The 22,290-nt window shown below is 41.0% G+C and overlaps 1 protein-coding gene across 1 annotated transcript; it reads left to right on the forward strand.

Moving 5' to 3' along the window:
* Nucleotides 1–5,661: 5,661 nt before the first annotated feature.
* LOC128644498 (flap endonuclease GEN homolog 1-like) lies at nt 5,662–7,292 on the forward strand (the record flags this gene model as incomplete). The annotated part of the gene is made up of 1 exon (XM_053697079.1): nt 5,662–7,292. A coding segment is annotated over one exon (1,505 nt), but the record flags the coding sequence as incomplete, so codon positions are not given.
* Between the last annotated feature and the right edge of the window lie 14,998 nt (nt 7,293–22,290).

A 22,290-nucleotide genomic window follows, 5' to 3' on the forward strand; every position in this document is an offset into this window, starting at 1 on the left:
AGGATTATCTGCAAGTTCTCTAAAGGGACAGATCTCTGCTTTATCTGTCTTACTGCACAAAAGACTGGCAGCTATGCCAGATGTTCAAGCATTTGTTCAGGCTCTGGTTAGGATCAAGCCTGTTTACAGACATTTGACTCCTCCCTGGAGTCTAAATCTAGTTCTTTCAGTTCTTCAAGGGGTTCCGTTTGAACCTTTACATTCCATAGATATTAAGTTACTATCTTGGAAAGTTTTGTTTTTGGTTGCAATTTCTTCTGCTAGAAGAGTTTCAGAGTTATCTGCTCTGCAGTGTTCTCCGCCATATCTGGTGTTCCATGCAGATAAGGTGGTTTTGCGTACTAAGCCTGGTTTTCTTCCTAAGGTTGTTTCTAACAAAAATATTAACCAGGAGATAGTTGTACCTTCTTTGTGTCCGAATCCAGTTTCAAAGAAGGAACGTTTGTTACACAATTTGGACGTAGTCCGTGCTCTAAAATTCTATTTAGAGGCTACAAAAGATTTCAGACAAACATCTTCCTTGTTTGTTGTTTATTCTGGTAAAAGGAGAGGTCAAAAAGCGACTTCTACCTCTCTTTCCTTTTGGCTTAAAAGCATCATCCGATTGGCTTATGAGACTGCCGGACGGCAGCCTCCTGAAAGAATCACAGCTCACTCCACTAGGGCTGTGGCTTCCACATGGGCCTTCAAGAACGAGGCTTCTGTTGACCAGATATGTAAGGCAGCGACTTGGTCTTCACTGCACACTTTTGCCAAATTTTACAAATTTGATACTTTTGCTTCTTCGGAGGCTATTTTTGGGAGAAAGGTTTTGCAAGCTGTGGTGCCTTCCGTTTAGGTAACCTGATTTGCTCCCTCCCTTCATCCGTGTCCTAAAGCTTTGGTATTGGTTCCCACAAGTAAGGATGACGCCGTGGACCGGACACACCAATGTTGGAGAAAACAGAATTTATGCTTACCTGATAAATTACTTTCTCCAACGGTGTGTCCGGTCCACGGCCCGCCCTGGTTTTTTAATCAGGTCTGATGAATTATTTTCTCTAACTACAGTCACCACGGTACCATATGGTTTCTCCTATATATATTTCCTCCTGTCCGTCGGTCGAATGACTGGGGTGGGCGGAGCCTAGGAGGGACTATATGGCCAGCTTTGCTGGGACTCTTTGCCATTTCCTGTTGGGGAAGAGAATATCCCACAAGTATGGATGACGCCGTGGACCGGACACACCGTTGGAGAAAGTAATTTATCAGGTAATCATAAATTCTGTTTTTCTCTCCAACCTATTGCGTGCATTGTTCCTGTAACGACTGCAGCTGCTTTCTGGTTTCTCTAGAAGAGGCTCTTCAAATGGAGACTCCATTAGAGGAAATTATGGACAGAATTAAGGCACTTAAGTTGGCTAATTCTTTTATTACAGATGCCGCTTTTCAACTGGCTAAATTAGCGGCAAAGAATTCAGGTTTTGCCATTTTAGCACGCATGGCGTTATGGCTTAAGTCCTGGTCTGCTGATGTGTCATCTAAATCTAAACTTTTGAACATTCCTTTCAAAGGTAAGACCCTATTCGGGCCTGAACTGAAGGAGATTATTTCAGACATCACTGGAGGGAAAGGTCATGCCCTCCCTCAGGATAGATCAAATAAGATGAGGGCCAAACAAAATAATTTTCGTTCCTTTCAGAACTTTAAGAGTGGTCCCGCTTCAGCTTCCTCTGTCTGGAGACCTACCCAGGCTTGGAACAAAGGTTAACAGGCCAAGAAGCCTGCAGCTGCCTCTAAGACAGCATGAAGGGGTAGCCCCCGATCCGGGACTGGATCTAGTAGGGGGCAGACTCTCTCTCTTCGCTTGGGCGAGAGATGTTCAGGATCCCTGGGCTTTAGAAATTGTGTCCCGGGGATATCTTCTGGAATTCCAGGGCTCCCTTCCAAGGGGGAGATTTCACATTTCTCGATTGTCTGTAAACCAGACAAAGAGAGAGGCGTTCTTACGCTGTGTAGAAGACCTACATACCATGGGGGTGATTCGCCCAGTCCTCAAAGTTCCATCATTCAAGATGGAGACTATTCGGACTATTCTACCTCTGATCCAGGAGGGTCAATATATGACTACCGTGGACTTAAAGGATGCGTATCTACACATCCCTATTCACAGAGATCATCATTAATTCCTCAGATTCGCCTTTTTAAACAGGCATTACCAGTTTGTGGCCCTTCCTTTCGGGTTGGCCACGGCTCCCAGAATTTTCACAAAAGTGCTAGGGTCCCATCTGGCGGTTCTACGACCACGGGGCATAGCAGTGGCGCCTTATCTAGACGACATCTTAATTCAGGCGTCGACTTTCCAGCTAGCCAAGTCTCACACAGACATAGTGTTGGCTTTTCTGACATCTCACGGGTGGAAGGTGAACTTAAAAAAAGAGTTCTCTCTTCCCTCTTACAAGAGTTTCCTTCCTAGGGACTCTGATAGACTCGGTAGAAATGAAAATATTTCTGACGGAGGTCAGAAAGTTAAAACTCTTATCCACTTGCCGAGCTCTTCATTCCATTCCTCGGCCATCAGTGGCTCAGTGTATGGAGGTAATCGGACTCATGGTAGCGGCAATGGACATAATTCTTTTTGCCCATCTACACCTCAGACCACTGCAACTATGCATGCTCAAACAGTGGAATGGGGATTATGCAGATTTATCTCCTCAACTGCATCTGGACCAGGAGACCAGAGATTCTCTTCTCTGGTGGTTGTCTCAGGACCACCTGTCTCAGGGAATGTGCTTCCGCAGGCCAGAGTGGCTCATTGTAACGACAGATGCCAGCCTGCTAGGCTGGAGTGCAGTCTGGAACTCCCTGAAAGCACAGGGCTTATGGTCTCGGGAGGAAGCTCTCCTCCCGATAAACATTTTTAGAACTGAGAGCGATTTTCAATGCACTTCAGGCGTGGCCTCAGCTTGCTGCGGCCAAATTCATCAGGTTTCAGTCGGACAACATCACGACTGTAGCTTATATCAATCATCAGGGAGGAACAAGGAGTTCTCTAGCGATGATGGAGGTAACCAAAATAATCCGGTGGGCAGAGGATCACTCTTGCCATCTCTCAGCAATCCACATCCCAGGAGTAGAGAACTGGGAGGCGGATTTTCTAAGTCGTCAGACTCTTCATCTGGGGGAGTGGGAACTCCATCCGGAGGTATTCGCCCAGCTGATTCAGCTATGGGGCACACCAGAATTGGATCTGATGGCGTCTCGTCAGAATGCCAAACTTCCTTGTTACGGCTCCAGGTTCCGGGATCCCAAGATGGTACTGATAGATGTTCTAGCAGTGCCTTGGTCCTTCAGTCTGGCCTATGTATTTCCACCGTTTCCTCTCCTCCCACGTCTGGTTGCCATAATCAAGCAGGAGAGAGCTTCGGTAATTCTGATAGCTCCTGCGTGGCCACGCAGGACTTGGTATGCAGACCTAGTGGACATGTCCTCGGTTCCACCGTGGACTCTGCCAATGAGGCGGGACCTTCTAATCCAAGGCCCGTTCACGCATCCAAATCTAATTTCTCTGCGTCTGACTGCTTGGAGATTGAACGCATGATTTTATCAAAGCGTGGTTTCTCTGAATCGGTCATTGATACCCTGATTCAGGCTAGAAAGCCTGTCACCAGGAAGATTTATCATAAGAATTGGCGCAAATATCTTTATTGGTGTGAATCCAAAGGTTACTCGTGGAGTAAGATTAGGATTCCTAGAATATTGTCTTTTCTCCAAGAAGGTTTGGAGAAGGGATTATCTGCTAGTTCTCTAAAAGGACAAATATCTGCTTTGTCTATTCTACTTTACAAACGTCTGGCATATGTCCCAGACGTTAAAGCATTTAGTCAGGCTTTGGTCAGAATCAAGCCTGTATTTAAACCTGTTGCTCCGCCATGGAGCTTAAACTTAGTTCTTAAAGTTCTTCAAGGGGTTGCGTTTGAACCTATGCATTCCATAGATATTAAGCTTCTATCTTAGAAAGTTTTATTTTTAGTAGCTATCTCTTCGGCTCGAAGAGTTTCTGAGCTATCTGCTTTACAATGTGATTCCCCTTACCTTGTTTTCCATGCAGATAAGGTGGTTTTACGTACCAAACCTGGGTTTCTTCCTAAAGTTGTTTCTAATAAGAATATCAATCAAGAGATTGTGGTTCCTTCTTTGTGTCCTAATCCTTCATCTAAGAAGGAACGTCTTACACAATCTTGATGTGGTTCGTGCTTTAAAATTCTACTTACAAGCAACTAAAGATTTCCATCAAACATCTTCTTTGTTTGTTGTTTATTCTGGTAAATGGAGAGGTCAAAGGGCTACGGCTACCTCTCTTTCCTTTTGGCTGAAAAGCATCATCCGTTTGGCCTATGAGACTGCTGGACGGCAGCCTCCTGAAAGGATTACTGCTCATTCTACTAGAGCTGTGGCTTCCACATGGGCTTTTAAAAATGAGGCTTCTGTTGAACAGATTTGTAATGCGGCGACTTGGTCTTCGCTTCATACTAGGTTCTACAAGCAGTGGTGCCTTCTGTTTAAGGTCCCTGTCTTGTCCCTCCCTTCATCCGTGTCCTAAAGCTTTGGTATTGGTATCCCACAAGTAAGGATGAATCCGTGGACTCGATACATCTTACAAGAGAAAACATAATTTATGCTTACCTGATAAATTTATTTCTCTTGTGATGTATCGAGTCCACGGCCCGCCCTATTTTTTAAGACAGGCATATATATTTTTATTTTAAAATTTTCAGTCACCACTGCACCCTATGGTTTCTCCTTTTTCTTCCTAGCCTTTGGTCGAATGACTGGGGGCTGGAGCTAAGGGGGGAGCTATATAGGCAGCTCTGCTGTGGGTGCTCTCTTTGCCACTTCCTGTAGGGAAGGAGAATATCCCACAAGTAAGGATGAATCTGTGGACTTGATACATCACAAGAGAAATAAATTTATCAGGTAAGCATAAATTATGTTTTTCTTTTAGGCCTATTACCATTCTTAAGTTGGTAATAGTGAACAACATTAATGCTTAGAAATATGTTTCTACTAGTATCTGTTATTATTTAGTTAGCTAAATAGCAAGTGCATGCTATATGCAGAAGCTATTATTTGTGAAACTGGTGTGTTGGTTTAATGTCAAAGCTTTGGCTTTTTTTCTCTAGCCAGATTATTTCTTGTGTAATTATTAGTGGACAAGCAGTTGATCTATAACTGCAGTTAGCTGGAAATTGCTGAGCGGCGATCTGTTTACAGTAAAATATTAGTAGGTTTAGTAGGCTGTTGCTGCTTTCATTAAATCCCTGGTTTTACTTGTGTTCATCACATCTTTGCCTTTTCAGTAATAAGTGCTTAGAAATAATGTTCCCTACAATATCCGTCCAAGCTAATGGCCTGAAATGAACCACCTTTACTTTTTTCTGCTTCTTGCTTTATGGTGCCAGTCAATTGTACTTTGGAATAAGTATATAAATCCTTCATTAGATTGTGATATGGTACACTGTAATGCAGCCATTCTAATGAGAATTTCCTTACACCAGCCAGTCATTCCAATTAGCAAAGCTTAATGCAAAATCAGATTGTCTGCTATTATAAAAGGTAGCAACAGCTTTCTTTTAATTGGAATACATAATTTTAATGTTTTTTTGTTTTGTTTTTTTTAAGGCAAAAAATGCAAGCCGAAGTCCAAAGTGTCTCCTGATCCTGATGATATTGCCTCTTTGTTGTCTGAAATGAGCTTAAAGCCTACATCAGAAAAGCTTTTCCTACCTGATATGTCTGCATCTTTAGTGACTACTCAAAATGTCAACAAAGAACACGATACCACATCACTGCCTTGTGACCTGCAGGTTGATTCTGTTCCACCACCAAAGTTAGAATACTCATTAGAAAAAGATAAGGAATGTGACATTTTCACACCTTTGAGCAACTTAGATGAAATGAAAAGCCCTGATATTTGTTCTTCTCCTGTACCAGGTAATGCACATCAGTCTGTTGCTTCTTCACCAAACATCTCAACTCTCATTTCTGAACTGCAGCTGAGCAGTATAGATTGGGAGTCTACTTCATTTACCAAGTCTCCTCAAGTGGAAACTCAAACTGGAACTGATGTTAAAGGAAACTTTGAGTTTGATGATCTTAAAGCACATTTACGCTACAAAGCAACCACCGATAGTCCAGCTATGTCTAACAGTAGCTTAGAGAAGATGACTAAAGAAATTATTGAAACAAACATTTCAGGTGTTAGTCTGGAGAAGCCAACTAAAGATGAAATTAAACCACACATCTCAAATTTGGAAAATGGTTTAGAGAAACCAACCAAAGAAATTGTTAAATCGAACATCTGCAATGTAAGAAATAAGAAAGAAACCTTATCGTCAAGGGAGCCCAGGGTAGAGCATTTACAAACGTTACCTTTGAAAGAACGGATACTTTTAAAGAATGCTCATTCTTGTGCACCCTATCCTCTCACTTCTAATAATAAAGTTTCCATGAAGCTTGCACCCCTAAGTCTACATAAAATAGAATGTACAAAGTCTGAAAGCTCTGTTAGCTCATCAGCTCCATGTACTACTGGTGTGGGTGTTGTCGAGAAACCACAGCTAAGCAAAGAAGAATGGGTATCAAGAGAATCAACCCTGCAAGAAAATAGAAAACCATCAGTCGCGCCCTTGAAACAAATGAGCACAAATACTAGCACTTCTGTTAGGTCTTATACGTTTGTAAAAGATATAAAGAAGACATCTCTCCAGCCTATAAAAACCATTTATGCTGAAAAAAATTATACGAAAAATGAAAAGCAAACGGTTTCAAAATTACATGTAAAAAAGAGTACCTGTCACAAGAGGTCTTCATCTAGTGAAGACAGTGATAGAGAAAATGGCGGCAGTAGATTTTCAAAAGAAATGCATATAAAGAACAAGAGCTTTTTGAATCATGTTTTAAAAATGGAAAGGGATGTGGCAAATGTAAACACCCATATAACCTCTCAAACTCTCACAAGTGCACCTCTAGCAATACATGAGATTCATAGTCCAGACAAAAAGTCTGCCAACTCAAGGGTTTCTAATACTTCAGAAGAAAGTGACGCAGATGACTCGATTATTGCTGTAGACAGCCCACTGCCATTGGCTGAAAGACTAAAACTACGGTTATTACAGAGCCAATAGTACATATTTTATCCTGAGGCGATATATATATTTGTTTGTGCTTTATAAATGTTTTTTTTAAATTTATATTTGTATATTATGTCATGACATGTACTTATGAAATGAAAATAATCTTCCTTTCATTTATGCATTTGTATTGGTCATTATGAGTCATTTTGGGCAATTTGTAAGCCTCTATTTTTTTTTCTGGGGAACTGTTTATGATGCTTCTTTATTGCAGGTATAGTACACTTTTATGAAACAAAATATACTAACCAAGTAGGGTGGGAGATTGCTACCGGATTACAAGGTATTAAAGGGATTGTTTTCCTGGAATGCAGGATTTTAAGCCTGTGATTTTGCCTTCTGTATTCAATCTACTGTTTAGTCTGTTATATTGTATGAATCCTTCTATACTTGACCAGTTCTTTTGCTTGATCATCAGGTTCCTGGAGATACAATTCTTTTACAAGGAGGTGTTCTCACTATAATTTGTCTAGAAGGTTTTTAGTATTGAACTACCTATGATTCTTCAGATCTGAATACTGATTTTTCTTTTTTTTAATCTGACATGAAAATTTTTCTCTAAGATTACTCCTCTCCTTGTTTGGATGGAATAAGTTTAAAAATGGTGTATCTGCTTTCCATACAGATAAAATGAAAACCATTAAAGGGACAGTCTATTCCAGATTTTTTATGGTTTAAAAAGATAGATAATCCCTTTATTACCCTTTCCCCAGTTTTGCATAACCAACAGTTATTAATGCACCTTTTACCTCTGTGATTACCTTGTATCTAAGCCTCTGCAGACTTCCCCCTTATTTCAGTTCTTTTGACAGAATTGCATTTTATCCAGTTAGTGCTGACTCTATTGGAGTGACCACTGTGACCATTGGAGTGAGCTGTGAAAAGTTTTCAAAATGCACTGAGATTAGAGGCGACCTTCAAGGGCTTAGAAATTAGCATATGAGTCTACCTAGGTTTAGCTTTCAACAAATAATACCCAGCGAACAAAGAAAATTTGATAAAAGTAAATTGGGAAGTTGTTTAAAATTGCATGCTCTGTCTGAATCATGAAAGCTTACTTTTGACTAGACTGTCCCTTTAAGTCAGTTTTTTTTTTATCCTCAGACAAAATTAAAAGGTGTTACTATAGTTTAAATACCATCTCTAACATGAAAAACATTTGTCTCAGAGCTGTCCAACTTAAGCAATATGAAACAGTGCTCACAGGTGCAATTGTCAAAGTTCTGAACATAAACAAAACCTAGAATTTGAGCTATATGATTGTTTAACTATAATAGAGCTGCAACAACTAATCGGCATAATCGATAATCATCGATTATGAAAATAGTTGTCAACGAATCTCATAATCGATTAGTTGGTTTGCAATTAGTTGGTCTGTGCACAGCTGCTTTACTCCAATGAGCTCCTGCACGTGGTATTGTGTTTTTTGGTTATGCCCTTAGCCTAAAGGAAGTCTACAGACGTTTACTTTTCACTTTTTTAGGACAGTATAAGTTTTTTTTTAAGGTTACAACCATTCCTTTCTTGTGTGCAACCCAGAAATAAAATAGGAGTCATAATTTGGATTGTTTATATAAAATCAGGTGATTTGGGACTGTGCTTTGCATGATTTAGTGCCAAGCTTGTTATTTACACTTAGCCCTAGATTGATGGGATTTGTTATTTGAATAGATGTCACTATTACCTGTTTGCACAATTTTTAGTGGACTGCTTGCTATTGCTGATATATGTACTGTATAGATAAATATTTAAGGCTGTGTCCTGTTACTGATATATAGTATTTAGCCCTTTTGCTTTTTTTTTTTTGCTTTTTCTATTTTTAATTAATTGTAATATGTACCAAATTCAACCTCTATAAGTATATATCTGTTATTTTAAGAGTGGATTAGATATTTTTCCCTAACCTTATAGCTGTTTATTTACCACTGCATATAGATATTCAAGATATTATGTTAAAATGAAGTCCAGGATTACTTTGTTGAGAGGCCTCTTGCATTGGTGGAGAACTAACAAAGATAAATAGCCCACCTTGGTGAAATTGGCAAAAACCCTACTTATGCATCCCAGGCACCTCAACACCATTTGAGCACCTCTTCTCTACTGCAGGCAAAATAACTTGCAAAAAGAGAGCCGGCCTCAGCCAGGAGCATGTTGACATTTTTGCATTTCAATGCAAGGTTTCTGAAAGAGTGAATAACAGAATGTTATAAACAGTGGTAGTCTACCTCTTTCTACTTCTACCTCTTTTCAAACAGTTTGTGGTTTTGTTTTGCTTAATTATAAAAATGTCTTCTGCTGCTTAAAAAATTGGACCAACTGTTGTGTTAATCTAAAGTTTTAGTCTGAAGTTTATATTTATAACGCTCCGTATGTGGATTTTATTTTAAATATAGGAAAACATTAATTTATTTTTATCCGATTAGTCAATTAAGCGAAAAAATAATCGTCCAATTAATCGATTATGAAAATAATTGTTAGTTGCAGCCCTAAACTATAATTTACCTCTTTCACATTAAGTGCACCTACACTTACTGTATATTGTTTTCCAATTTACTTCTATTATCAAATTTGCTTTGTTCCTATGATATTCTTTGTTAATGAGATACCTAGGTGTGCATCCTGAAATTACATGACTGGAAATAGTGCTGCCATCTATTGCTCTTGCAAATGGATAACATTCTTACAAAACTGTTGTCATATATCGCTCCTTAAAGGGACATTCCAGTCAAAAATTAAATGCACATAGATTTATTACATCTTTGAATAGAAACATATCTGCAATATACCAGTATTGGCAAAAATGCTTCTAGTAAAAGTTATCACTATTTTAGTGTTAGCATTTGTCTTTGCACGTGAAGCATAGCTAGATATTGTCACTGCACTCGCATTTTAAATAATGCAGCTGCTCAGAGCTCCAGCGGAGCTTCTATCATGTCAGCAATTAACAAATTGAGTCATTACCAGATGGAACAAGCACCTTAGGCTCCCTGAGCAAGTGTTGTGTTTAAAATGCTGGTGCACGGTGCATACTTAAATACACTTTTGAAACAGCTATAGCTTTTATTAGAAGCATTTTTGCAAATGCATGTATTTCTCCAACATTGGTGTGTCCGGTCCACGGCGTCATCCTTACTTGTGGGATATTCTCTTCCCCAACAGGAAATGGCAAAGAGTCCCAGCAAAGCTGGCCATATAGTCCCTCCTAGGCTCCGCCCACCCCAGTCATTCTCTTTGCCGTTGCACAGGCAACATCTCCACGGAGATGGTTAAGAGTTTTTTGGTGTTTAAATGTAGTTTTTATTCTTCTATCAAGTGTTTGTTATTTTAAAATAGTGCTGGTATGTACTATTTACTCTGAAACAGAAAAGGATGAAGATTTCTGTTTGTGAGAGGAAGATGATTTTAGCAGACAGTAACTAAAATCGATTGCTGTTTCCACATAGGACTGTTGAGATGAAGTAACTTCAGTTGGGGGAAACTGTTAGCAGACTTTTCTGCTTAAGGTATGACTAGCCATATTTCTAACAAGACTGTGTAATGCTGGAAGGCTGTCATTTCCCCTCATGGGGACCGGTAAGCCATTTTCTTAGTCAAACAAACAGAATAAAGGGCTTAATATGGGCTAAAAAACTGGTAGACATTTTTATGGGCTAAATCGATTGCTTTATTTGGGCATATTATTCAGATTTAGGCTAACAATTGGCATTTATAATCTTGGGGAACGTTTATAAAACGGCAGGCACTGTGTTAGACACCTTTTTCAGTCAGGGGGCCTTTCTAGTTATAGACTGAGCCTCATTTTCGCGCCATTACTGCGCAGTTGTTTTTTGAGAGCAGGGCATGCAGATGCATGTGTGAGGATCAAAAAATCACTGAAAAAGCTTCTAGAAGGCGTCATTTGGTATCGTATTCCCCTCTGGGCTTGGTTGGGTCTCAGCAAAGACTATAGCTGGGACTGTATAGGGGTTAAATTTAAAAACGGCTCCGGTTCCGATATTTTAAGGGTTAAAGCTCTGAAATGTGGTGTGCAATACTTTTAATGCTTTAAGACACTGTGGTGAAATTTTGGTAATTTTTGAACGATTCCTTCATACTTTTTCACATATTCAGTAATAAAGTGTTTTCTGTTTGAAATTTAAAGAGACAGTAACGGTTTTATTTTAAAACGTTTTTTGTGCTTTGTTCACAAGTTTAAGCCTGTTTAACATGTCTGTACTTTCAGATAAGCTATGTTCTATATGTATGAAAGCCAATGTGTCTCCCCATTTAAATTTATGTGATAATTGTGCCATAGCGTCCAAACAAAGTAAGGACAGTACTGCCACAGATAATGATATTGCCCAAGATGATTCCTCAAATGAGGGGAGTAAACATGATACTACATCATCTCCTACTGTGTCTACACCAGTTTTGCCCATGCAGGAGGCCCCTAGTACATCTAGTGCGCCAATACTTATTACCGTGCAACAATTAACGGCTGTAATGGATAACTCCATAGCAAATCTTTTATCCAAAATGCCTACTTATCAGAGAAAGCGCGATTGCTCTGTTTTAAACACTGAAGAGCAAGAGGGCGCTGATGATAATTGTTCTGTCATACCCTCACACCAATCTGAAGGGTCCATGAGGGAGGTTTTGTCTGATGGAGAAATCTCAGATTCAGGAAAAATTTCTCATCAAGCTGAACCTGATGTTGTGACATTTAAATTTAAATTAGAACATCTCCGCGCACTGCTTAAGGAGGTGTTATCTACTCTGGATGATTGTGACAACTTGGTCATTCCAGAGAAATTATGCAAGATGGACAAGTTCCTAGAGGTTCCGGTGCACCCCGACGCTTTTCCTATACCCAAGCGGGTGGCGGACATAGTAAATAAGGAGTGGGAAAAGCCCGGCATACCTTTTGTTCCCCCCCCCCCCCTATATTTAAGAAATTATTTCCTATGGTCGACCCCAGAAAGGACTTATGGCAGACAGTCCCCAAGGTCGAGGGGGCAGTTTCTACTCTAAACAAACGCACTACTATTCCTATCGAAGATAGTTGTGCTTTCAAAGATCCTATGGATAAAAAATTGGAAGGTTTGCTTAAAAAGATTTTTGTACAGCAAGGCTACCTTCTACAACCAATTTCATGCATTGTTCCTGTCACTATGGCAGCGTGGTTCTGGTTCGAGGAACTAGAAAAGTCGCTCAGTAGAGAAACTCCATATGAGGAGGTTATGGACATAGTTCACACACTTAAATTGGCTAACTCTTTTATTTTAGATGCCGCTTTGCAATTAGCTAGATTAGCGGCGAAAAATTCAGGGTTTGCTATCGTGGCGCGCAGAGCGCTTTGGCTAAAGTCTTGGTCAGCGGATGTGTCATCCAAGACAAAATTGCTTAACATCCCTTTCAAAGGTAAAACTTTATTTGGACCAGAATTGAAAGAGATTATTTCAGACATCACTGGGGGAAAGGGCCACGCCCTTCCACAGGATAGGTCTTTTAAGGCTAAAAATAAGCCTAATTTTCGTCCCTTTCGCAGAAACGGACCGCCCTCTAATTCTGCATCCTCTAAGCAAGAGGGTAATGCCTCACAACCCAAACCAGCCTGGAAACCAATGCAAGGCTGGAACAAGGGTAAGCAGGCCAAGAAGCCTGCCACTGCTAACAAAACAGCATGAAGGAGTAGCCCCCGATCCGGGACCGGATCTAGTGGGGGGCAGACTCTCTCTTTGCTCAGGCTTGGGCAAGAGATGTTCAGGATCCTTGGGCGCTAGAAATAGTTTCTCAAGGTTATCTCCTGGAATTCAAGGAACTACCCCCAAGGGGAAGGTTCCACAGGTCTCACTTATCCTCAAACCAAATAAAGAGACAGGCATTCTTACATTGTGTAGAAGACCTGTTAAAGATGGGAGTGATACACCCAGTTCCAATAAAGGAACAAGGAATGGGATTTTATTCCAATCTGTTCGTAATTCCCAAAAAAGAGGGAACGTTAAGACCAATTTTGGATTTGAAGATCCTAAACAAATTTCTCAGGGTACCATCGTTCAAAATGGAAACTATTCGAACGATTCTACCCACCATCCAGGAAAGTCAATTTATGACTACCGTGGATCTAAAGGATGCGTACCTACATATTCCTATCCACAAAGAACATCATCAGTTCCTAAGGTTCGCTTTTCTGGACAAGCATTACCAGTTTGTGGCTCTCCCATTCGGATTAGCCACTGCTCCATGGATTTTCACAAAGGTGCTAGGGTCCCTTCTAGCGGTTCTAAGACCAAGGGGCATTGCAGTAGTACCTTACTTGGACGACATTCTAATACAAGCGTCGTCCCTGTCAAAAGCAAAGGCTCATACGGACATCGTTCTAGCCTTTCTCAGATCACACGGATGGAAGGTGAACAAAGAAAAAAATTCTCTGTCCCCGTCAACAAGAGTTCCCTTCTTGGGAACAATAATAGATTCCTTAGAAATGAGGATTTTTCTGACAGAGGTCAGAAAATCAAAACTTCTAAGCTCTTGTCAAGTGCTTCATTCTGTTCCTCGTCCTTCCATAGCGCAGTGCATGGAAGTAGTAGGATTGATGGTTGCAACAATGGACATAGTTCCTTTTGCACGAATTCATCTAAGACCATTACAACTGTGCATGCTCAAACAGTGGAATGGGGATTATACAGACTTGTCTCCAATGATTCAAGTAGATCAAAAGACCAGAGATTCACTCCATTGGTGGCTGACCCTGGGCCATCTGTCCCAGGGAATGAGCTTCCGCAGACCAGAGTGGGTCATTGTCACGACCGACGCCAGTCTAGTGGGCTGGGGCGCGGTCTGGGAATCCCTGAAAGCTCAGGGTCTATGGTCTTGGGAAGAGTCTCTTCTCCCGATAAACATTCTGGAACTGAGAGCGATATTCAATGCTCTCAGAGCTTGGCCTCAACTAGCAAAGGCCAAATTCATAAGGTTCCAATCAGACAACATGACGACCGTTGCATATATCAATCATCAGGGGGGAACAAGGAGTTCCCTGGCGATGAAAGAAGTGACCAAAATAATTCAATGGGCGGAGGATCACTCCTGCCACCTGTCTGCGATCCACATCCCAGGAGTGGAAAATTCGGAAGCGGATTTTCTGAGTCGTCAGACATTCCATCCGGGGGAGTGGGAACTCCATCCGGAAATTTTTGCCCAAATAACTCAATTATGGGGCATTCCAGACATGGATCTGATGGCGTCTCGTCAGAACTTCAAGGTTCCTTGCTACGGGTCCAGATTCAGGGATCCCAAGGCGACTCTAGTAGATGCACTAGTAGCACCTTGGACCTTCAACCTAGCTTATGTATTCCCACCGTTTCCTCTCATTCCCAGGCTGGTAGCCAGGATCAATCAGGAGAGGGCCTCGGTGATCTTGATAGCTCCTGCGTGGCCACGCAGAACTTGGTATGCAGACCTGGTGGATATGTCATCGGCTCCACCATGGAAGCTACCTTTGAGACAGGTCCTTCTTGTTCAGGGTCCAGTCGGACATCCAAATCTGGTCTCCCTCCAACTGACGGCTTGGAGATTGAACGCTTGATTCTATCGAAGCGTGGGTTTTCAGATTCTGTTATAGATACTCTGGTTCAGGCCAGAAAACCTGTAACTAGAAAAATTTACCATAAAATATGGAAAAAAATATATCTGTTGGTGTGAATCCAAAGGATTCCCATGGAATAAGATAAAAATTCCTAAGATTCTCTCCTTTCTACAAGAAGGTTTGGAGAAAGGATTATCTGCAAGTTCTCTAAAGGGACAGATCTCTGCTTTATCTGTCTTACTACACAAAAGACTGGCAGCTGTGCCAGATGTTCAAGCATTTGTTCAGGCTCTGGTTAGGATCAAGCCTGTTTACAGACCTTTGACTCCTCCCTGGAGTCTAAATCTAGTTATTTCAGTTCTTCAAGGGGTTCTGTTTGAACCTTTACATTCCATAGATATTAAGTTACTATCTTGGAAAGTTTTGTTTTTAGTTGCAATTTCTTCTGCTAGAAGAGTTTCAGAGTTATCTGCTCTGCAGTGTTCTCCGCCCTATCTGGTGTTCCATGCAGATAAGCTGGTTTTGCGTACTAAGCCTGGTTTTCTTCCTAAAGTTGTTTCTAACAAAAATATTAACCAGGAGATAGTTGTACCTTCTTTGTGTCCGAATCCAGTTTCAAAGAAGGAACGTTTGTTACACAATTTGGACGTTGTCCGTGCTCTAAAATTCTATTTAGAGGCTACTAAAGATTTCAGCCAAACATCTTCCTTGTTTGTTGTTTATTCTGGTAAAAGGAGAGGTCAAAAAGCGACTTCTACCTCTCTTTCCTTTTGGCTTAAAAGCATTATCCGATTGGCTTATGAGACTGCCGGACGGCAGCCTCCTGAAAGAATCACAGCTCACTCCACTAGGGCTGTGGCTTCCACATGGGCCTTCAAGAACGAGGCTTCTGTTGACCAGATATGTAAGGCAGCGACTTGGTCTTCACTGCACACTTTTGCCAAATTTTTACAAATTTGATACTTTTGCTTCTTCGGAGGCTATTTTTGGGAGAAAGGTTTTGCAAGCTGTGGTGCCTTCCGTTTAGGTAACCTGATTTGCTCCCTCCCTTCATCCGTGTCCTAAAGCTTTGGTATTGGTTCCCACAAGTAAGGATGACGCCGTGGACCGGACACACCAATGTTGGAGAAAACAGAATTTATGCTTACCTGATAAATTACTTTCTCCAACGGTGTGTCCGTTCCACGGCCCGCCCTGGTTTTTTAATCAGGTCTGATGAATTATTTTCTCTAACTACAGTCACCACGGTACCATATGGTTTCTCCTATATATATTTCCTCCTGTCCGTCGGTCGAATGACTGGGGTGGGCGGAGCCTAGGAGGGACTATATGGCCAGCTTTGCTGGGACTCTTTGCCATTTCCTGTTGGGGAAGAGAATATCCCACAAGTAAGGATGACGCCGTGGACTGGACACACCGTTGGAGAAAGTAATTTATCAGTGTTCTTGCTTTTCAACAAAGGATACGAAGAGACAAAGTAAATTTTCTAATAGAAATAAATTAGAAAGTTGTTTAAAATAACATGCTCTATCTTAATCATGAAAGAAAATGTTTGTGTCATATCCCTTTAAGAAATGTTATGTTTTCCAAGCATGCACTCTCATGGGTAAGAATGGTGTTGGAGTGCAAACCAAAGTCTATAAGGAAACCCATTGCAGGCAACAATCTATTCCATGTCAAAAGCTGCCATCCCAAAAATGTATTTCAAGGGATAACAAAAGGCCAATTCATCCGCTTAAAGAGAAATTGCTCTATTGAAGAACAATATGAGGAGTCAAAGGATCTAATCAAAAGACTGAGAGTAGAACAATCCAAAAAGCAGTGGGATCCGTCAAAAGCATTGACAGAGTAGATTTAATACGTTCAAAAAGTGATACAGCAAAAAATAAAAACACAGCCTTGAAGAAAGACAGCGTATTGTTTATCACTGAGTATACAGAACAATACAACCATATCTGTAATATAGTCAAAAAACATCTTCCAATGTTAAAAGCAGACGATGGTCTTGAAAATTTCTCTATTAAATATTGTAGATTTCTCCAACATTGGTGTGTCCAGTCCACGGCGTCATCCATTACTTGTGGGAATACTCTCTTCCCCAACAGGAAATGGCAAAGAGCACAGCAAAAGCTGTCCATATAGCCCCTCCTCAGGCTCCGCCCCCCAGTCATTCTCTTTGCCGCTCTGAACAAGTAGCATCTCCACGGAGCTGGTGAAGACTATGTGGTGTTTAGTTGTAGTTTTTTATTCTTCGATCAAGAGTTTATTTTAAAATAGTACTGGTATGTACTATTTACTCTGAAACAGAAAGAGATGAAGAGTTCTGTTTAAAAGAGGAGTATGATTTTAGCAGCAGTAACTAAAATCAATTGCTGTTCCCACGCAGGACTGTTGAGCTGAGAGAACTTCAGTTGGGGGGAACTGTTTGCAGACTTTTCTGCTCAAGGTATGACTAGCCATTTTTCTAACAAGACTGTGTAATGCTGGAAGGCTGTCATTTTCCCTCATGGGGATCGGTAAGCCATTTTCTTAGACTCAGAAAGAATAAAGGGCTTATTATGGGCTATTAACTGGTGGACACTCTTAAGGGCTAAATCGATTGTTTATTTAAGTTGTTATTTAAAGTTTGAAGTAGTTTTCACACTTTTATTGTTTGGGGAACGTTTTTATCGCCAGGCACTAGTTAAGACACCTTCCCAGTCAGGAAGGGCCTTTCACTGTATTAGGCAGAGCCTCATTTTCGCGCCATTATTGCGCAGTTTCTTTTGAGTGCAGTGCATGCAGCTGCATGTGTGAGGGTCTGGTATCCACTGAAAACGTTCCTAGAAGGCTTGAATTGGTATCGTATACCCCCCTGGGATAGGTGAAGTTGCAACAAAGGCTGTGGCTGGGACTGTAGTGGGGTTAAAATTGCAAAAGGCTCCGGTTTCTGCATTTTAAGGGTTAACAGCTTGAAAATTGGGGTGCAATACTTTGAATGCATTAAGACACTGTGGTGAAAATATGGTAAAGATTGGATAATTCCTTCATAGTTTTTCACATATTCAGTAATAAAGTGTGCCCTGTTTAACATTTAAAGAGACAGTAACGGTTTTGTTTTAAAACGGTTTTTGTGCTTTATTGACCAGTTTAAGCCTGTTTAACATGTCTGTACCTTCAGATAGATCATGTTCTGTATGTATGGAAGCCAATGTGGTTCCCCCTTCAAATATATGTGATAATTGTGCCATGGCGTCCAAACACAGTAAGGACAGTACTGTCACAAATAGTAAGGTTGCCCAGGATGATTCCTCAGATGAAGGAAGTATGGATAGTTCTACATCCTCTCCTTCTGTGTCTATACCAGTTATGCCCGCGCAGGCGACCCCTAGTACTTCTAGCACGCCAATGCTTGTTACTATGCAACAATTGACGGCAGTAATGGATAACTCCATAGCTAATATTTTATCCAAAATGCCAGCATTTCAGAGAAAGCGCGATTGCTCAGTTTTAAACACTGTAGAGCAGGAGGGCGCTGATGATTATTTCTTTCATGTAATTAGCAAGAGTCCATGAGCTAGTGACGTATGGGATATACATTCCTACCAGGAGGGGCAAAGTTTCCCAAACCTTAAAATGCCTATAAATACACCCCTCACCACACCCACAATTCAGTTTTACAAACTTTGCCTCCGATGGAGGTGGTGAAGTAAGTTTGTGCTAGATTCTACGTTGATATGCGCTCCGCAGCAAGTTGGAGCCCGGTTTTCCTCTCAGCGTGCAGTGAATGTCAGGGATGTGAGGAGAGTATTGCCTATTTGAATGCAGTGATCTCCTTCTACGGGGTCTATTTCATAGGTTCTCTGTTATCGGTCGTAGAGATTCATCTCTTACCTCCCTTTTCAGATTGACGATATACTCTTATATATACCATTACCTCTGCTGATTCTCGTTTCAGTACTGGTTTGGCTTTCTACAAACATGTAGATGAGTGTCCTGGGGTAAGTAAATCTTATTTTCTGTGACACTCTAAGCTATGGTTGGGCACTTTGTTTATAAAGTTCTAAATATATGTATTCAAACATTTATTTGCCTTGACTCAGAATGTTCAACATTCCTTATTTTTCAGACAGTCAGTTTCATATTTGGGATAAATGCATTTGTTTCAATCATTTTTTCTTACCTTAAAAAATTTGACTTTTTCCCTGTGGGCTGTTAGGCTCGCGGGGGCAGAAAATGCTTCATTTTATTGCGTCATTCTTGGCGCGGACTTTTTTGGCGCAAAATTTTTTTTCTGTTTCCGGCGTCATACGTGTCGCCGGAAGTTGCGTCATTTTTTGCCGTTTTTTTTTTTCGTCAAAGATGTCGGCGTTCCGGATGTGGCGTCATTTTTGGCGCCATAAGCATTTAGGCGCCAAATAATGTGGGCGTCTTTTTTGGCGCTAAAAAATATGGGCGTCATTTTTGTCTCCACATTATTTAAGTCTCATTATTTATTGCTTCTGGTTGCTAGAAGCTTGTTCACTGGCATTTTTTTCCCATTCCTGAAACTGTCATTTAAGGAATTTGATCAATTTTGCTTTATATGTTGTTTTTTTCTTTTACATATTGCAAGATGTTCCACGTTGCAACTGAGTCAGAAGATACTTCAGGAAAATCACTGCCCAGTGCTGGAGCTACCAAGCTAAGTGTATCTGCTATAAACTTTTGGTGTCTGTTTCTCCAGCTGTTGTTTGTATTGCATGTCATGTCAAACTTATTAATGCAGATAAAATTTCCTTTAGTACTGTTACATTACCTGTTGCTGTTCCGTCAACATCTAATTTTCAGAGTGTTCCTGATAACATAAGAGATTTTTTTTTTTTTTTAAATCCATTAAGAAGGCTATGTCTGTTATTTCTCCTTCTAGTATACATAAAAGTCTTTTAAAACTTCTCTTTTTTCAGATGAATTTTTAAATGAACATCATCATTCTGATACTGATAATGGTTCTTCTGGTTCAGAGGTTTCTGTCTCAGAGGTTGATGCTGATAAATCTTTGTATTTGTTCAAGATGGAATTTATTCGTTCTTTACTTAAAGAAGTATTATTTGCATTAGAAATAGAGGATTCTGGTCCTCTTGATACTAAATGTAAACGTTTAAATAAGGTTTTAAATCTCCTGTAGTTATTCCAGAAGTGTTTAATCTCCCTGATGCTATTTCTGAAGTAATTTCCAGGGAATGGAATAATTTGGGTAATTTATTTACTCCTTCTAGACGTTTAAGCAATTATATCCTGTGCCATCTGACAGATTAGAGTTTCTCCAACATAGGTGTGTCCGGTCCACGGCGTCATCCTTACTTGTGGGATATTCTCTTCCCCAACAGGAAATGGCAAAGAGCCCAGCAAAGCTGGTCACATGATCCCTCCTAGGCTCCGCCTACCCCAGTCATTCTCTTTGCCGTTGTACAGGCAACATCTCCACGGAGATGGCTTAGAGTTTTTTAGTGTTTAACTGTAGTTTTTCATTATTCAATCAAGAGTTTGTTATTTTCAAATAGTGCTGGTACGTACTATTTACTCAGAAACAGAAAAGAGATGAAGATTTCTGTTTGTATGAGGAAAATGATTTTAGCAACCGTTACTAAAATCCATGGCTGTTCCACACAGGACTGTTGAGAGCAATTAACTTCAGTTGGGGGAACAGAGTGCAGTCTCTTTGCTGCTTGAGGTATGACACATTCTAACAAGACGATGTAATGCTGGAAGCTGTCATTTTCACTATGGGATCCGGTAAGCCATGTTTATTCAGACTGTAAATAAGGGCTTCACAAGGGCTTATTAAACTGTAGACTTTTTCTGGGCTAAATCGATTGATTATTAACACATATTTAGCCTTGAGGAATCATTTTATCTGGGTATTTTGATATAATAATATCGGCAGGCACTGTTTTAGACACCTTATTCTCTAGGGGCTTTCCCAAAGCATAGGCAGAGTCTCATTTTCGCGCCGGTATTGCGCACTTGTTTTTGAGAGGCATGGCATGCAGTCGCATGTGAGAGGAGCTCTGATACTTATAAAAGGACTTCTGAAGGCGTCATTTGGTATCGTATTCCCCTTTGGGCTTTGGTTGGGTCTCAGCAAAGCAGATACCAGGGACTGTAAAGGGGTTAAAGCTTAAAAACGGCTCCGGTTCCGTTATTTTAAGGGTTAAAGCTTCCAAAATTGGTGTGCAATACTTTTCAAAGCTTTAAGACGCTGTGGTGAAAATTTGGTGAATTTTGAACAATTCCTTCATGTTTTTTCGCAATAGGGGATCCCTGAAAGCTCAGGGTCTTTGGTCTCGGGAAGAATCTCTTCTACCGATAAATATTCTGGAACTGAGAGCGATATTCAATGCGCTCCAGGCCTGGCCCCAGCTTGCGAGGACCAGGTTCATTCGGTTTCAATCAGACAACATGACGACTGTTGCGTACATCAACCATCAGGGGGGAACAAGGAGTTCCCTAGCGATGGAAGAAGTAACCAAAATTATTCTTTGGGCGGAGTCTCACTCCTGCCACCTGTCTGCTATCCACATCCCAGGAGTGGAAAATTGGGAAGCGGATTTTCTGAGTCGTCAGACATTGCATCCGGGGGAGTGGGAACTCCATCCGGAAATCTTTGCCCAAGTCACTCACCTGTGGGGCATTCCAGACATGGATCTGATGGCCTCTCGTCAGAACTTCAAAGTTCCTTGCTACGGGGCCAGATCCAGGGATCCCAAGGCGGCTCTAGTGGATGCACTAGTAGCACCTTGGACCTTCAAACTAGCTTATGTGTTCCCGCCATTTCCTCTCATCCCCAGGCTGATAGCCAGGATCAAGCAGGAGAGGGCGTCGGTGATTTTGATAGCTCCTGCGTGGCCACGCAGGACTTGGTATGCAGATCTGGTGAATATGTCATCGGCTCCACCTTGGAAGCTACCTTTGAGACGAGACCTTCTTGTTCAGGGTCCATTCGAACATCCGAATCTGGTTTCACTCCAGCTGACTGCGTGGAGATTGAACGCTTGATTTTATCGAAGCGAGGGTTCTCAGATTCTGTGATCGATACTCTTGTTCAGGCCAGAAAGCCTGTGACTAGAAAGATTTACCACAAAATTTGGAAAAAATATATCTGTTGGTGTGAATCTAAAGGATTCCCTTGGGACAAGGTTAAGATTCCTAGGATTCTATCCTTCCTTCAAGAAGGATTGGAAAAAGGATTATCGGCAAGTTCCCTGAAGGGACAGATTTCTGCCTTGTCGGTATTACTTCACAAAAAGCTGGCAGCTGTGCCAGATGTTCAAGCCTTTGTTCAGGCTCTGGTTAGAATCAAGCCTGTTTACAAACCTTTGACTCCTCCTTGGAGTCTCAATTTAGTTCTTTCAGTTCTTCAGGGGGTTCCGTTTGAACCCTTACATTCCGTTGATATTAAGTTATTATCTTGGAAAGTTTTGTTTTTAGTTGCGATTTCTTCTGCTAGAAGAGTCTCAGAATTATCTGCTCTGCAGTGTTCTCCTCCTTATCTGGTGTTCCATGCAGATAAGGTGGTTTTACGTACTAAACCTG

This window comes from Bombina bombina, unplaced genomic scaffold, assembly GCF_027579735.1.
Source record: "Bombina bombina isolate aBomBom1 unplaced genomic scaffold, aBomBom1.pri scaffold_2660, whole genome shotgun sequence".
Classification (NCBI taxonomy): domain Eukaryota; kingdom Metazoa; phylum Chordata; class Amphibia; order Anura; family Bombinatoridae; genus Bombina; species Bombina bombina.